Source organism: Guyanagaster necrorhizus (genome assembly GCF_019112545.1).
Source record: "Guyanagaster necrorhizus MCA 3950 unplaced genomic scaffold BT62scaffold_3, whole genome shotgun sequence".
Taxonomy (NCBI): Eukaryota; Fungi; Basidiomycota; class Agaricomycetes; order Agaricales; family Physalacriaceae; genus Guyanagaster; species Guyanagaster necrorhizus.
Window position 1 is genome coordinate 2,303,297 of NW_025064882.1, and position 15,994 is coordinate 2,319,290.

Genomic DNA, 15,994 nt, shown 5'->3' on the forward strand with positions numbered 1-15,994 from the left:
ATTTGGCCAAGGAATCACAATGAAGACATTAAGGCTTGATGAGAAGGATATTAGGCTAATCTTCAAGAATGCATTACACTCACCATCATTAGCAGCCAATCTCATTTCTATAAGTGCCCTAGATAAGGCTGAGCTATCAACCATGTTCTCTAATGGTTGTGCTGTTGTCTGCAATGAGTCTGGCAAAGAAAATTTTGCAGGACAAGGCTCTGACAGCATGTATGTTCTGAATGCTGCACCTACATCACAAGCCATGTCTTCACAATCATCTCCTACTTCACTATGCAACTGGCATCATTGTTTCATTCATATGAGTCCTAAAAAAATTGAAGAGATGACATTAAAGGAACTTATAGATAGGTTAGACATCATCTCTGATTCTCTCTATAGCAGATGTGAGGATTGTATCCTTGCATGATATGCTCAGCATCCATACAATGAACCAATGAACCCTAATGTTGATCCTCTAGAGTTGGTGGCATCAGACTTGTAGAGACTATTTTGAACTGTCTCTCCTAGCAGAAAGACCTATATAATAATTTTCATGGATAGCAGGACATCTTTCAAAGCAGGGGAGTTTCTGGCAGACAAAGCAGATGATATGACTGTGGTTGTATTTGATAGATACAGGTCATGGCTGAGATTCAGACTAGATGAAAAATCAAGTGATTATGAGTCAACTGGGCTTTTGCAGGGGAAAAGTGGGCCTAGTACTGTAATAAGCATGACATCTTGCTTGAATTGATAGCACTCTATTCCTCAGCACAGAACTGGCTGACTGAGCATGCACTGCATGCAATAATGGAAGACACACAAGCTCTTCTGAGTGATTCTGAGCTTGCTGATCATTACTAGATAGAGACAGTATCTATGTCTATCTTTACATGGAACTTGGCTTCATCAAGTCATCACTTCAGAGTGGTACCAGCAGAGGCATTCCCAAAGCATCATCAGGATGTTTTATTCCTTTGTGTATTTGGATTGATCTGCTGGATGAAGAAACCCATATCTGATGGCATTTTAGTGAATGGTGGAAGCAAATTAGATGATTGCTCAAAGAAATACATATTTTTAGGCTATGCAGGATCCAACTACCATGTACTTGATAAATTGAGCTGAGTGTTTGTGTCTCATGATGTCATTTTTGATGAGAGTCCTGCTCACTGAACTATGAGTGTGGAGGAGACAGAGGATGAACCTCCACTCAATACTTTGGCCATTCTATCTTTCTTGTCTTTTATGACTACTCCACAAACTAAACTTATGCCTACCAACTCTCCATCAGTCAACATGCTTGACATGTCCTAGTGCTGATGTTATTGAATCCCTGTTGTCTGAACAATGTGAAGCTGAGGCTTGTGCAAGTAGAAATGACTGGACAACAAATAGTAAACAATCACATGCATCTATGGCTTCTAGCAACTTATCTGACTCATACATTCTATGAAACTACTAAGATATGCTATGTATTGATGAAGAATGTTAGAAAACAGCAGGAGAAAGTGTGCAAACTCATCCATATCATCTATAGAACTATGCAGGAGGATCATGACTGGTTCAAAACACTTGAAAAAATGTATGAGGATCTTGGTTACTATGCCTCAAAGACAGATCCTTGTATCAGGACAATTGGCCAGCCTGGTGGTGAGTATAATATCATGGATACTTACACTGACAATGTATGGGAAGCATCATTGAGTGCACAAGAGGCTAATCAATGCAAGAAGAAACTAAAAGAGAAGTGAGAGCTTACAGATATAGAGGAGAATTGCTACTTTTTAGAGATGAAGATTGACTAAGACTTTGAGACTGGCACTATCATATTTTCACAGCATCTATACTGAGAGAATGTCTTTTTATATTTCAACCTCAGACACTTATAACTACAATCTACATCATTATCCATTAGCATAGTGCTTGATACCTCACAGTCACCAACAATGCAGGTAGAGAAAGATGAGATAGAGTATTACCCATATTGACAACTATTGGGTCACATCATGTGAGGACAACTAGTGACCCAGCCAGACCTATGTTTCTCTGTGAGCTTACTCACTCACTTCCAGTCTAACTCTGAGTTAGAACATTGGAAGATATTGCTACATGTCCTTGGATATGTCAAGGGAACTATAGATCTCAGTATCATTTTCTCATGTAATTAACTCTTAACTCCTGTTGAATTTGTAGATGCAGACTATAATGGTGGTTGCAATACTGCTCATTCAATTTCAGGCTACATGTTCACTATGGTGGGCAGACCAATTTGTTGAAGTTTTAAGCATCAAGCCACTGTTGCTCTGTCCACTGTCAAGGCCAAATATGTTTCACTTACTCATGCAGCACAACAGATGATATGGATCCTGTTATGAATAGATGAAGTTGAGCTTTCTCAGCTCTGATCTGGTGTCCTGTATTGTGACAATTAGAGGGCTGTTGTGCTGACAACCAATATATGATCTCACCAAAAAGTCAAACACATCCACATCTATGAACATTTTATCTGAGAACTGATCAAGAATGGGAAGCTTCAGGTCAATTTTATTTATAGAAATATCAATCCTGCAGACATGTTCATCAAATCTCTATCTTGTAATACCTATCAAGGCTATCTCAATGCACTGAACATCATCCCAGTGGATTGATATAGATATAGAAGAGTATTGAAGGATATCTATATATTATATCCTTATCTTACCTTTCAATTGTCTCCTTTTTACTTATCATATATACATTACTCCTGTCCTTATCTGATCACCTATATAGACTGGCTATAGATATCTGGATACCTCAGTTGTTTCACCTACACTGTGTCTGACTGAGGTATGTATATCATTACTGTGCTCACTACTATATTACTCACATTTGTTTATAGATCCTAACTTATATTCTTCTGTTAATAAAAAGTGGTGATGACCTTATCAGCAATTTTTGCAGTTTTACTCATGGAACTCGACTCCGACGTGACACTCGACACAGTGAAAAAGCGCCAGGATCTCATCAATGTCGTACATGAGCGGATAAGCCAGATGCCTGACGGATAGCTCGGTCACGGTCCGGATCGGCCTTAAGGTACGTACAGATCCACTAAGCCTTCGTTCCAATCATCATGTCAGACAGTTGGGCGTATCTTGAGGCATTTGCTTGTGCATGCCTTCTTTGGTTTTTATTCCGGAAACTTATCAAGACATCCAAGTATCCTCTGCCTCCTGGACCGCCAGGTACGTACTACGCCGGAGGCTTTTCCAATGCACCTTGATTGTTGAGGCGATTTTTAGGAGAACCCATACTGGGACATCTACGTGTCATTCCAGTCGGTAATCCTGAACTACAGTACCGCGAATGGAGTCGACAATACGGTATGTTAGCCCAACTGCTTCATTTGCACCCGTCCTCTCATTGTCGCCGTTCTTGAATTCTTGCAGGAGATGTCCTCTCCTTCCATATTCTGGGTCAACCAATAATCGTCCTGAACAGCGTGAAAGCCGCTATCGACCTCCTAGACAAACGCGGTAGCAATTACTGTGACAGACCGGCCTTCCACTTGTTTGAGGAGTACTGCGTTATCCTTTAAGTGCATAAGTGCACGCACAATTAACTTTTTATCGCCTTTACAGGATGGGCTGGGAAGGAACTCTCACATTTTTGCGATGGGGACCTAGGTTCCAGCGGAATCGGAAACTCATACAGAGCTCTTTCACCAAGCGACAGATCGTCAAGTACCAAGAGCTCCAGACACGTGAGGCTCGTGTACTTGTTCGGAATCTTATACAAAGTCCAGAGGAGTATGACCGTCTCATTCGTCGTTTCGCTACTGCCATTATTATGGATATTGCTTTCGGCCACGAAATCAAGTCAGATGCTGATCCATTCATACAAATAGCAGCAGACGCATCGTATGCTTTGGGCCATGGAGGCGCCCCAGCAGGAACGGCTGGTAAGCTCTTCTTTTAACCTTATTCACTCTGCTCAGATTTCCCTTATACTAGTTGATTTTTTCCCACTTCGTATGTAATCCCATGGAGAGACTCTACCGCTGAATCCGAATCAATTGCCATAGTCAGATACCTTCCAGACAGTCTATCGTTTCTGTCCAATTCTCTCAAATTTGCCCGTGACTGGAAATGGGCTATCCGAAAAGTGCACGATATTCCATTCGCGGCTGTGGAGAGTCAGATTGTCAGTTTTCAGTCGTCTCATTTGCGACTAGGATGCATGATTTTTTAGTAGAACGAAGGAAATGCCCGGCCGTCCATCACACAAAGCTTTCTTGAGCGTCTAGTCACTAACGCTGAGAAAGGCATCCGAGACGAGCTGAAACGCGAAGATGTCAAAGGTGCTGCGGGAGCTATCTATGCTGCTGGCCAAGACACGGTGAGTATCACATCCACGTCGATTCCTCGGTCGTACTCTTCTTCTAATCACTGATTCAGACGTGGTCTACTATTGTGGTCTTCCTCGTCAATATCATTTTCCATCCTGAAATTGTAGCGAAGGCCCAGTCTGAACTCGACACCGTTGTCGGTCCCGATCGATTACCTACCTTTGACGACCGCCAAAATCTCCCATACATTGATCGTATCGTACAAGAGACTTTTCGGTATGCTTCCCAGTCTAGCTCCGGGGACAAATCACAACCTGAAATCAGATCTTATCCTGTATCCCCCATTGGTGTCCCGCATAAGTCTCTGGAAGACGATGTATATCGTGACATGTTCATCCCCAAGGTAATCCGTGCCCCGAACGCTATATAAGAACTCCATCTGACGTGTGCTTCTAAGGGTTCTCTCGTCATCGCCAACGCTTATAGTATGTGCCACGACGAAACAATCTATAAGGATCATGAAATCTTCGACCCAGATCGCTACGCTCCGACCTCAGAGGGAGGTCATGGAGAGCCATTTCCGCTTGGCCAATTCGGGTTTGGTAGGAGGCAGGTATCTCTGTTTGAGCCTTGATAGCTATGAATCAAACTTGGACGGTAGAATTTGCCCAGGAAGACATCTTGGAGACGCAAGCATTTTTATAGTCATAGCTACGATGCTTCATACCCTTGATATCAGCAGACGAGTCGATGCTAATGGGGAACTGATGAACCCTGAAGTCAAGCATACAGCGGGACTTACATGGTCAGTAGAGTGCGGTTGTGCATCTGCTTAAGCTCACTTCACTTTTTCAGTCACCCTGAGGTGTTTGAATGTAGTATTCGCGTTCGGTCTCGCCAGATGGAGGGACTGATTTATAATGCAACCTTGTAAGTTGTAATGTAGGGTGCAATATTAACTCGAGATCCGTAGTGTTTCCCCCCGAAGGTCGTGGTATATCCAAATAAGAGGTACATGGATACGCATGAGCAGTGACCATTTCAAGAGACGTTAGGAATGATTTCCCAAGTATCTATAACAAGGAGAATTAGGACATAGCCTTCTCACAGGAAGAAAGGCGACTCCGAGGGAGGTTTAACCAAAATCACAGTGAAGTACTGTCGTTCGGTAAGTATGTGCCCTATCAACGCAACAATGATATTTCCCTGACGCTTCATGAACATGCCATTGGGAGTCTGAGAGCCTAGTCTAGGAGAATGATTTATAATTTTCTCTCCGTCGGGGGAACAGGAATACTGAGACGGTGGTGTGTCCGATGAGCATGAAATTTGGGACATCCTGCATAAGCGTCACCACGGATGGTGGGTTCTAGGGAGACGGAAATCAAAAAAGACCTTTATTTTCAGCTCTCGGCGAAGACAGGAGATCTGCCAACTGAATTATCAAAAATTTCAGAGGATCCTGTTATGATATCAGCTTCAAGGGATCGAAGGTCGTGATTCTGCCTGACTAAGTGTTTGCCTTCAAATTTGCCTATATTTTTCTGTCAAGGATAGCGGCGTGAGCCACCCACAGTAGCTTGCACTTCGATTCCGGGCGCGAAATAGAGTCAGAACTTGACCAAATAGTGGTTCGGTCGACATTATGGCATAATGTCTATCGAGGCCAGAGCTGGGGATAGTGGGTCCCACGCCTACACAAAGGTGTCCGAAACCTAGTCATTTGTACGGGCGATTTATGGTAGAAGTTCCAACGATCGTTCAGCAGTCGGAAAGGAGGCCCACAGTGCACACAAGGAAGCAGCCAATCCATCGAACGCACCAGCCCTCTTAATTCTAGCGTATGCTGATGGCTCTGGGGGGTAGTACCATAAGGAATTGTCAGATCCAATGATGGAACTTTGAAAGGCCAGGTAACAGTTGCCCCGTTAAAAAGGTTTCTTCAGTGGGGCAAAGATAGGAAATTTGGATGAAGATGGTGAAGGAGTTTTTCGGACTCGCATCGGACATATTCGGAGTGTCTTGGTGGCCATCATCATCCTGGTGTAAATGACTTCACAACCTAACCTCCGCTTCTGTTACCAGTAAATCTTTGATTTTTCCGGCATCTTCGATAACTCCAAGCGGAACGACGGTTTTCGATGGTAATGCATGCAGGTGGGACGATAAAGAGTAGTGAAAGACCCTTTTGGTAGACAGAGAGAATACCTCGTCGCAGCGATGGATCGAACGGTGCGCATGTCAGGACTATGCTAACGAGCTGCCGATTCTAGAAATAGGATGTCTCCGAACGAACAGGATTCACGCGGCTCTATGAAGAACGAGAAATGCACAAAGAACGGCAAAGTACCTCTTCCACAGCACCTTACAAACTTGCTTGTCTGCAAACCAAAATATGCGGAAACGACAGGATTATAGCGGCAGTTCGACGTCGTCGGAACAAGTCCGCGTGTTGCTGCATCATCGTCAAGAAGTCATTTACCAATACAACGGAATGAATCGGTCATCGAGAACCTCGCAGTCTCCAAGGACATTTTGTCGGCTCCTTAGCCTTTCTTGGACCACTCAAACAATCCGGCGACCGTATCCATGAGGCACTGTTAAAATTGGCTTCTCCAAGATATGCTTTGACGCCAAGCCAGGCGATGTAAAAAACGATGTATAAGCGGGCTCGTGAATCAAACTGTTGGTCAGCCAATGAAGGCGGATCACTCATGCCCTTTACTCCGATGGCGATAGCTACTTACCCCGTTCATGACGTCCAGATGCTCGTTGCCATTGTGTAACGTAAAGGCCAAACAAAATGGTAGTTAAGAGTCTGGACTCCAGACCTCAAAGACCAGCAGAAAATTTCAAGTCTTCTTTTCGTCTGACTCATCGCGTTAAGTTCTCCCTGAATCATCGTCATACCCCAGCAAAAGTTGCCTCGTGCATCTCACCGTGCTCTAAATCGAACGTTGTGACGACCATTTCGCACGAACTAACAGTCAGCGGTGCCGAGCGGCTACCCCCTGCCATGCAGTGCGTGTCGTTCGGACGTCCTAATGAAACGGCGCCTGAAACAGAGAAAATCTTGACTTCGGATTTGGCCTGCAGCAAAGCTCTTTGTCGTTCCTACTTTAGGAATGTCTGAGGCGCTGATTTAATCACCGTTATTTTTTTCTTCACAAATTTCAGATAGATTTATTCATCCCAAAATAGTTGCTACCTTGCATCACGGGCACATATGCATCCTGGATCCAGAAATGTTGCTACGCTATTAATAGAAGAACTGGTCAGGACCCGTGATGCCGGTCATCTAGTAAGTTATAATGCCGGTTCCGTTCTCATACTTATCAAATCCAGCACTTATAGCCCTTCTCTTGAAGCGATCTTGCACACTCACACAATGGCCCTCCTCTCAGCATATGCTCTTGCCGTTTCGCTCCTGACGGTCCCCTTGATCCTTCACTTGTTTAGGATTGGCAGGAGGGAGACTGGCCTTCCTCCTGGACCATCCACGCTACCCTTAGTAGGTAACCTCCATCAGCTGCCACAGCATGGTATGCATCTACAGTAAGTGATGGAGACACACCTGTAGTCCTCCCCTAACATCTTTCAACAGATTCACCACCTGGGCAAAGGAATTCGGAGGAATATTCTCGGTAAGGACTATGGGGGTTGTCGTGATCATGTTCTGAATCTATGGCAGTTGAAATTTGGTTCCGGAACAGTCATAGTCGCCACTAGCCCTCGCGCTGTTCGTGAGCTTATTGATCAGAAGAGCGCGAGCACCTCAGATCGTCCACCGTCGCATTTTTCGAATGTCGTTACAGGCGGAAACAACCTTGGATTCGCCCGGTACTGTACGTATTTCTACGTTTCGTCACTCTCGGTAGGCTAAATACCAGTTGACAGCGGACTACTGGCGGCGGGGACGCCGTGTCATGCATTCAATGCTTACGAAGAAGGCGTGCATAAATCATTTAAATATTCAGCGCGCCGAAGCTTCCCAGTTGATGTACGATTACCTTGTTGAGCCTAAGGTAAGCCTTTCTCTTGTAAAACCGGTGCCAGCGAAATCTCACATGTAATTCCAGGACTTTGTAGCCCACGGCCAGCGTTACGCCAATTCGGTGATCACCTCGATCCTCGCTGGTACCAGGTCGCCCCACCGCACCAGCCCGCTGGTCACCTCTTTTTTTAAGATGCAGCACGAGTGGACTAATCTCCTGGAACCTGGTGCCCACCCCCCGGTCGACATGGTACCCTTCTTGAAATATATCCCTGGAAATTGGAAGCAAATTTGTGCCAAGATGAAGGCCTCTCAGGAGGGGCTATACGGTGGACTTATCGATGCCTGCGCGAGGCGCGTTGAAAGCGGTATGCGTAATGGATGCTTTTTGGAAGAAGTGCGTGAGAATAAGGATGTTGACCGTGGATTACTGCGGTGCGTTCAAACAGTTTGCTTACCTCCTTCGTATAAATTTATAGTTTTCAGAGGGATGTGTTCCGCTCTCATGGAAGGCGGTTCCGACTCAACGTCTATCTATCTGCAGAGCTTCGTTCTCATGCTCGTAGCGCATCCAGACGTCCAGGTAAAGGCTCGCGCGGAGATAGACTCGGTCGTGGGACTTGATCGGCTACCTGACATTGAAGATATGGACAATCTGCCCTACGTGTCGGCTGTGATCAAAGAAGTGGGGTCTTTGCACCGTCTTCGTTCTACCCTTTGTGCTCATTGTGTACATCATAGGTCTTGCGCCTTCGACCCATTACAGCCTTGGGAGCACCTCATTACAGCACCCAACCTGAAATCGTGCGGTTTTGCGTCTCCAGCTTTTTAATTTTCCCAAACTGATATCTGCTCGCCTCAGATTGACGGCTATATGATTCCGAAGGACTCCATGATCTTCATAAATCAATGTGTGTACATACTTCCTTCGTACCATTACGAACAAAAGCTCATCTTTTATCTCAGGGGGCATGCTGCATGACCCAGACTCCTATGACCAACCAGATTCATTCATCCCCGAGAGATTTCTGACATCACCATTTGGCACAAAGCCTGGGGCGGACGACACGAGTCGGAGTAAAGATATTTTCTTCGGCGGTGGAAGGGTAAGCAGCATGCTTGTTTCGTGTACATCGAAGTTCTCTGACCATTTTTGAAGCGCATCTGCGTTGGCATGCATCTCGGACAGAACTCGTTGGTGGGTGTAATTCGACGTTGCAATATGCCATTGTATGCTCACTTGAATGAAAACAGGCGATCACGAGCATGTATCTCATTTGGGCGTTCACATTCTCCAACGCTATCGATCCACAGACCAAGAAGCCAATCCCTGTGGATATCAATGAATATGATATTGTATGTATCTTCCCAGCCGCATCACCCATATATTAACGAAAATCTCCAGAGTCTCAATACGATACCAAAACCATTCAAGTGCGATATCCAAGTGAGGAGTGAAGAACACAAATACGCGATTGAGCATGCGTTTGCAGATGCGCGTCTCGTATTTGCGCCATTTGAGCAGGATTTGAGGAACATAGGCCATGTCGGTATCTAGATCGGACACCATTCCAGCGAAGCCTAAGTAGAACAAGTCTGCCAACTAGGACTTTTCACTTAGACTATAGAATATATCAAATCTCTTTCTCAATTTGCCTATGGCAACTCCAGTTGCCCATTTGAACGAATATGGTAAGAGTTATGGGAAATATCAATCCACCTCGATCCACCTTCGAAGACGTGTTATCAACTTGCTGCATACTAAGCGGGGGCCGAAGCAAAATACTGATGCGCCCACGCCAGCATAACGAGGATGCAATCCTGTCATCGGCCTGCCGTTCTAATTTGTCTTAGAAGAAAAACGTCCTTGCAACTCTTGGTCGGTGATGCGTGGGCACCCGAAGATAACTTCTCCCGCAGTTAGGTCATCAGTACCCGGTGCTGATAGCCCACCTCATCCAGGATAAACTCTGAGCCACTACAGAAACGGTCCGCCGCAGTCAGCGCACAGCTCACAGAGCGGGCCCCGAAGTGTGAATCCATAACGCGAAAGATATTACACGTTACTGTGAGCAAGACAAGGCAATACGTTCCATTGTTCAAACTGAGGAACTTTTAATCGATATAGACCCTAGAAGTTTCAGTTTGCAGCGCTTTAAAATAAGGACCATCAAGTTCGAAGTTTATCCTATTCTCAGTACTAAGTACGGCCTGAAACAACAATCAAACTGCGCTTAATTAGGTGTTGGGTTTCGATAGCACCCAGCTGTGTTGGTACTAAGTACGGCCTGAAACAACATTCAGACTGCACTTAATTAGGTGTTGGGTTTCGACAGTATCCAGCTATTTTTTCTAAGTATGTCATGGTTGCATATGTGAGCGTTACTTGGCATTCGACCATGATTCAGTATAAGTTGCGTACTGTTGGTTAGTATTACCAAATTGTTTCCGCTGTCGTGTCTGATCCGCGTTGCTCGATCTATCTGAATAGTAGCCGCGGTATCAAAATCCAAGAAGGTGATTTCCGAATCGGACCTAGACTTGTATGCACTTGGAAAAAGAATGTCAACCCCAATTCCAACAACGATGGACCTGGGTCCAGAATGCAACAGATCATTTAGGCCTTGAGGAAAGTCGACGAGTAGAAATATAGTGATGGTCATATTCGGCAAAGGTATCGAGTTCTTATCAGTTATCGTATTGATCATGTACTAGACTGCAGATACGAAAGTCCCCGTCAACAACAAGGTTATTCGCCCGTACCATTTGATCTACAGGTTATCGCAGTCAGTCAAGAGATCCCCTCTCCCCTTCATGCCCCCTTGATTCTTTGATCCTCTGAGGCTCCAAACGAAATGAGGCGTAATTGCGATAGACTTCATCGACGGTATCGAATTTCGATAAGTTAGCCCTCGTTGTATCACAAAATCTCCCCAATCGTACGGATACGTCCTGGTTGGCTAAGAGTAGAATGCTTCCAGACAGCGCCCAAGCATAATCTAACGTAGGCCTTCCATGGTTACCAAATCCATGTCCTTGGCGAATATTCTCATTACATGCGAATATGAAGAAACAACCTATGGAATTTACGACTTTGACATCTTGCGTTCTTTACGGTGAAGTGCACGCATATTGCAAAGACAAAGAAACTACTGAATCTCCTCTTCCTAGTAGTGGCCAAGAAGCTCCCGCCCGCGTTCCACGATGGCCTGCGCTTCTGAAAATCTTGGAGATATCTTGACCTCGAAAGGCAACGGGCGACTGCAAAGCAGACGATCAATATGCGTACGCAATGTCATACGGTACGCACATGACCACTCCATCTTCGATACATCCGTCAGCATCCAAAGGAAGAGGAGCACCTTTCTCGTCCGTGGCGCGTTCAATGTCCAAAGCCCAAAGCAATGTGGCTATGACAGCAAACAACGTATCGTTAGCGATATGTCGTCCAACGCAGATGCGCCGTCCGAAACCGAAGGAGACATGGCTTTGGATAAGTCAGTCCATGACGTGTCGGAAAGGAACATGAACGAACTTTTCTTCCTTAGTGCCTGAGAGTCCCGAAGCCAGTTGACCTGTCTCATCGAGGTGCCGGGAAGGATTGAAGTGTTCGGCGTCAAGTCCATAGTTCTCTGGATTTCTGTTGATATGCCAGACGTTGGCAATGAGAATACTACCGGCCTGTGCATGGCAGATGAGGGCGGCAGGAGGCAAAACGTCATTTATGCTTACGGGGATGAAGTATCCGTTATATACATCATCCTCTGTCGATCGACGAGGAAGCCCTGGAAACTGACCATCAAAGTCATGCATATGTATCCCGGAAGCCGTACGAACCAACTGGATCCTGCATGGAAGACTTCGGTTCGCATCAAACGAATGATCGAGAGAGACAAGCTTACCACTGCACGCCATCTGAGAGTTTCCTTGACCATTGCACGGACATAGGGTAAATACTCGTAGTCGGCGAATGTGGGGAGTCGATCACGACCGACGACCATATCGAGCTCTGCTTGGGCCCGTTTCTGCACATCGGGGTACAAGACCATGGCGAGCATCCACCAGGACATGGCCGCTGAGCTCGACTCAGCACCAGCTGCGCTGTCGAAGAATCGGATGTTAAAGAAACCAGGAGGAGTCTGAAAAGACATACTACATGGTCCCCGCTAGCCAAGAATTTTCGTGTTCAGTCAGCCCATGTCTTCCGGCAGCTTGAGCCAGAGTAGCCGCGAAGCTGGGGCTTTCCTCACCTTTGGCCTAACAGAAATGAATGCGCATCAGTTGCCAATGACACGGGGATCGGGCGCGTACTACTCAATCTTTGACGCTGTTGAAGAGGCTTTCGAACATGGACGAATCCTTGGCGTACCAGCCCTCTGCATCTCTTTTCCATTTTGCGTATCTAACAAATTAACCATCAGCCGGTGTTCCCATGACGTTTTGGACAATCTTACTTGCTAGGGATACGCAGCATCCAGGGGAAAGACTCCACCTTTGGGATCACAATACATCAATCAGAGGTCAGGCTTAGTGGGTGAGAGCAAAACTCACAAGGTGAGCACCAGGCATAGCAGCACGAGTTAACCGTGTGGTAAAGTCATTGATCTTTTTGATCGATGGGTCTTGTTCCGAAGTTGGAGGCCTATTGTATACAATGGACATGATAGAAGATGCGGCGGTGCGGCGAACGTGCGACACCCAGCGTCCGGGTTCCGCCAACAAGTCAGCTGTGAGGAGAACGGCTTCTGTGATCTGTATTGGATGGTATTGGTTGACGATCGCTTTGTTGAGGCCCTCATGAGCTGCTTTGCGCATATGCCGCCATCTAAAGTACGATGTCAAGTATGCCTATTGGGAAAGCAAGGCCAAAAGCTTACGCATTTCCGTAGTGAGCGAACGCGACGAACATTCCTCCAGTCATTATATCTGAGGCGACGATGTTGCGAGGGCGATCGGAAAATTTTGCACGATCGAAGAGATCTGTTGCAACTTTGAGGGAGTTGATGACCACGAGAGGTTGTCCGGCTATACTGAAGTACATGAGGTCGCCTAGAGCATAGTCTGAAACCAGGCATCATGTTCAAATGAAGAGGGCATACCGTATTTCTTTCCGAGCTCGGTGAATGTGAGCCATTGTTTCCCACGAAGCTGGAGAATATTGCCAATGAGAGGAAGACCTCTAGGTCCAGGTGGGAGCTTGCGCCAAGAGCTACGGATGCGACCAACGATGGTAAAGGTGACGACAGCCACGGCAGTAAGAAACCACAGAGACGATATGTATGTCATCGCGACTCGAAGCAGACGTAGACTGAAGGGTTCTTGATGTGATAGACTAATCCATCATGCGGATCGAATTCCTGGTATGAGCGCTTAAGTTTCTTCTTACCATCAGTTCCACACTCCGGGACCTCGAGTAATCGATTTCACGATACTCCTCGTCTTTCCTTTCGAAGGAGGAAATGTCAGGAAGAGTCAAGGACAAAGCTTTCATTACGCACGGACCCAATACCCAGTGAAGGTGAACCTACTAGAAAACATATCTCGCAGAGCCATTTGGCGATGACGTGAATGTACAGGTTCAAGATGGATGACGTCCGGTATGGACGAATTTCAATATCCAGGCCACGTTGCGCGACTACTGAGCGCATCATAATCCTTAGTGATGGCCCGTGCGCATGAAATCTCCTCATGGAAGCGTGTACCGTTGACTAGTATGAACTCTGGATGATAACAAACAGGAGAAAGCCGCTGGAATCATCCTTTTTTTTTACTGGATATAGGTCGGCAGAGTTACAGACAAATAATTCTACGACACACAGAAACCCCCGTTTCACATCTTCTGAGAAGTATCGTCATCGCATCTCGTCCTGGCTTGATTCTGAATCTGGACGATGATAACTGATGAAGGGTCTCTTTTGTGTAACATTCTCAATCCAACAATGAAAGTGTACACATCGAACTCGAGCATAATGTCCTTGTTAGAATCCAAATCTATACATAAAGGAACTCAGTCACGATGCGCTGTGGTGCAAACGGACTGTATTGTATCATACCTATACATAAAGGAACTACGATACATGAGTGACATAAGAGATATAGGAAGCACATATAGCTCACCTCAGGCACAACACACTGTGGTGCAAACGGACTGAGGAAAAGAGGGGCACGTTGATTGATGCACCATAAATAGGTTCAACAGACAAAGGGGCCACTCTCGGTGTATCCCAAAGACAATTAGGTGCCAACACTCCTCCTCACTGAGAGTCTCCTTACATTAAGCTTTAACTATTGCAAGCCCATAAATCCTCTTAAATGAACAAATGCCCCTGGCTCTAATGTCTTTGTGAAGCAGTTAGCAAGATTATTCTTGGTATTGACATAGGACATGGTGATTTCCTTGCTTTTGACATGTTCTCTGATGAAGTGGTACTTGATATCTATATGTTTGACCTGTGCATGGAGGGAAGGGTCCTCAGAGAGATTAATTGTGCTGTTATTGTTGTGAAGAAGTGATGTGTGTCCTTTCTGTGTGAAGTTGAGACCATGAAGCAATGAGTGGAGCCAGATAGCTTCTTTAGTAGCTTCACAAGCAGCAATGTATTCTGCTTTGCAGGAGGAGGTTGCAACTGTCTGCTGTTTGCATGCACTCCATGAAACTATGCCTGATCACAATGAGAAGCAGTATCCACTGATGCTATGACATATGTCCAAGCAATTTGCCCAATCTGAATCAGTGAAGCCAATGACTTTTACAGGATTTGAATGGCCACCAAGATGAAGCTTTAGATCTCTGGTTCCTTTGAGGTAATGCACAACTTGTACAGCAGCATTTCAGTGGACATAGTGTTATGATTTTCCTGCTCTCACTCTTAATTAACCCCTATTTTTGCTTAGTCAGAGCATCCAGACTCAGCGCTTAAGACTGTGAGACCAGCTTAGTCATCACAATGACCAAGTCCATCATTGTCTTCCAATGCAATGTCACCCCTCAATGGATGACAACACTTTTGTAGGTAGCTATAGTGCTCAAGGACAAAGAGCACAATGACTTGGACAGACACAATTAGTAGTAGTATATTTATTTCTACAATAAACAGTATATAAGTAGGATAGCTCTTGCTGTGTATCCCCAGCTTTGAGCTAAAGTTTATACTTCATCATTCTACCTTGAGCCACTTGCAAAGGCTTTGGAACACAACACCATATAAACACATCTAGTGAACTTAAACATGACTGTATGAATACAATACAGTGTTCATTTATTATATGTTTTGATTATATGTCACTTAGGCTTAACAATTAGCTCAAAGCTTATGCTTCCCTTTCCTTATGCACAATAGGTGCAAAAAAAACTGAATGCCATCATTCAACTCTATAACCTCTGATCTCACAGACAACTTCTTCAAGCTCTTAGCTTCCATCATTAAAATGCTTTTAAGCTTACTAGCAATCATACAGCTTTGCTGAAGACAACAATCAGTAACTGCTTGGATAGTCAGGCACTATCAAGCTTTTCAACAAGTATAACAGATTTTATAAAATGTCACATCAGATCTCCTCTTTTATAATATCTCTCTCTCTATCAAAGTCTCCTTTCAGCCTCTGCTCTGATCTATATCTGAAGCTGGGCCTAGCAGCTCACATTTGCAGAGCACTGAGAAAGAAGAAGAATACTGGTA

General features: G+C 45.2%; 3 protein-coding genes across 3 annotated transcripts; 2 read left to right on the forward strand and 1 right to left on the reverse strand.

Annotated features, from left to right (window-relative positions):
• Positions 1-3,274: 3,274 nt before the first annotated feature.
• On the forward strand, positions 3,275-5,255 carry BT62DRAFT_883724 (cytochrome P450; the record flags this gene model as incomplete). The annotated part of the gene is made up of 11 exons (XM_043182768.1): positions 3,275-3,356; positions 3,423-3,552; positions 3,615-3,934; positions 3,987-4,004; positions 4,058-4,176; positions 4,228-4,371; positions 4,431-4,597; positions 4,646-4,724; positions 4,779-4,942; positions 4,983-5,126; positions 5,177-5,255. Coding segments are annotated over 11 exons (1,446 nt in total), but the record flags the coding sequence as incomplete, so codon positions are not given.
• Positions 5,256-7,642: 2,387 nt separating this feature from the next.
• On the forward strand, positions 7,643-9,968 carry BT62DRAFT_927372 (cytochrome P450). Its single transcript, XM_043185233.1, has 12 exons — positions 7,643-7,876; positions 7,926-7,965; positions 8,013-8,166; positions 8,219-8,346; positions 8,401-8,750; positions 8,802-9,000; positions 9,057-9,119; positions 9,178-9,226; positions 9,282-9,421; positions 9,475-9,513; positions 9,570-9,671; positions 9,721-9,968. The coding sequence occupies exons 1-12, from the start codon at positions 7,710-7,712 to the stop codon at positions 9,871-9,873; spliced, it is 1,584 nt and encodes a 527-aa protein (XP_043045144.1). The 5' UTR covers positions 7,643-7,709; the 3' UTR covers positions 9,874-9,968.
• Positions 9,969-11,201: 1,233 nt separating this feature from the next.
• Positions 11,202-13,601, reverse strand: BT62DRAFT_1040326 (cytochrome P450; the record flags this gene model as incomplete). The annotated part of the gene is made up of 11 exons (XM_043178415.1): positions 11,202-11,576; positions 11,626-11,802; positions 11,851-11,996; positions 12,048-12,107; positions 12,218-12,416; positions 12,469-12,572; positions 12,642-12,717; positions 12,770-12,807; positions 12,867-13,140; positions 13,193-13,364; positions 13,415-13,601. 11 exons carry the CDS (start codon positions 13,599-13,601, stop codon positions 11,483-11,485), a joined length of 1,527 nt encoding a protein of 508 aa, XP_043045145.1. The 3' UTR covers positions 11,202-11,482.
• Between the last annotated feature and the right edge of the window lie 2,393 nt (positions 13,602-15,994).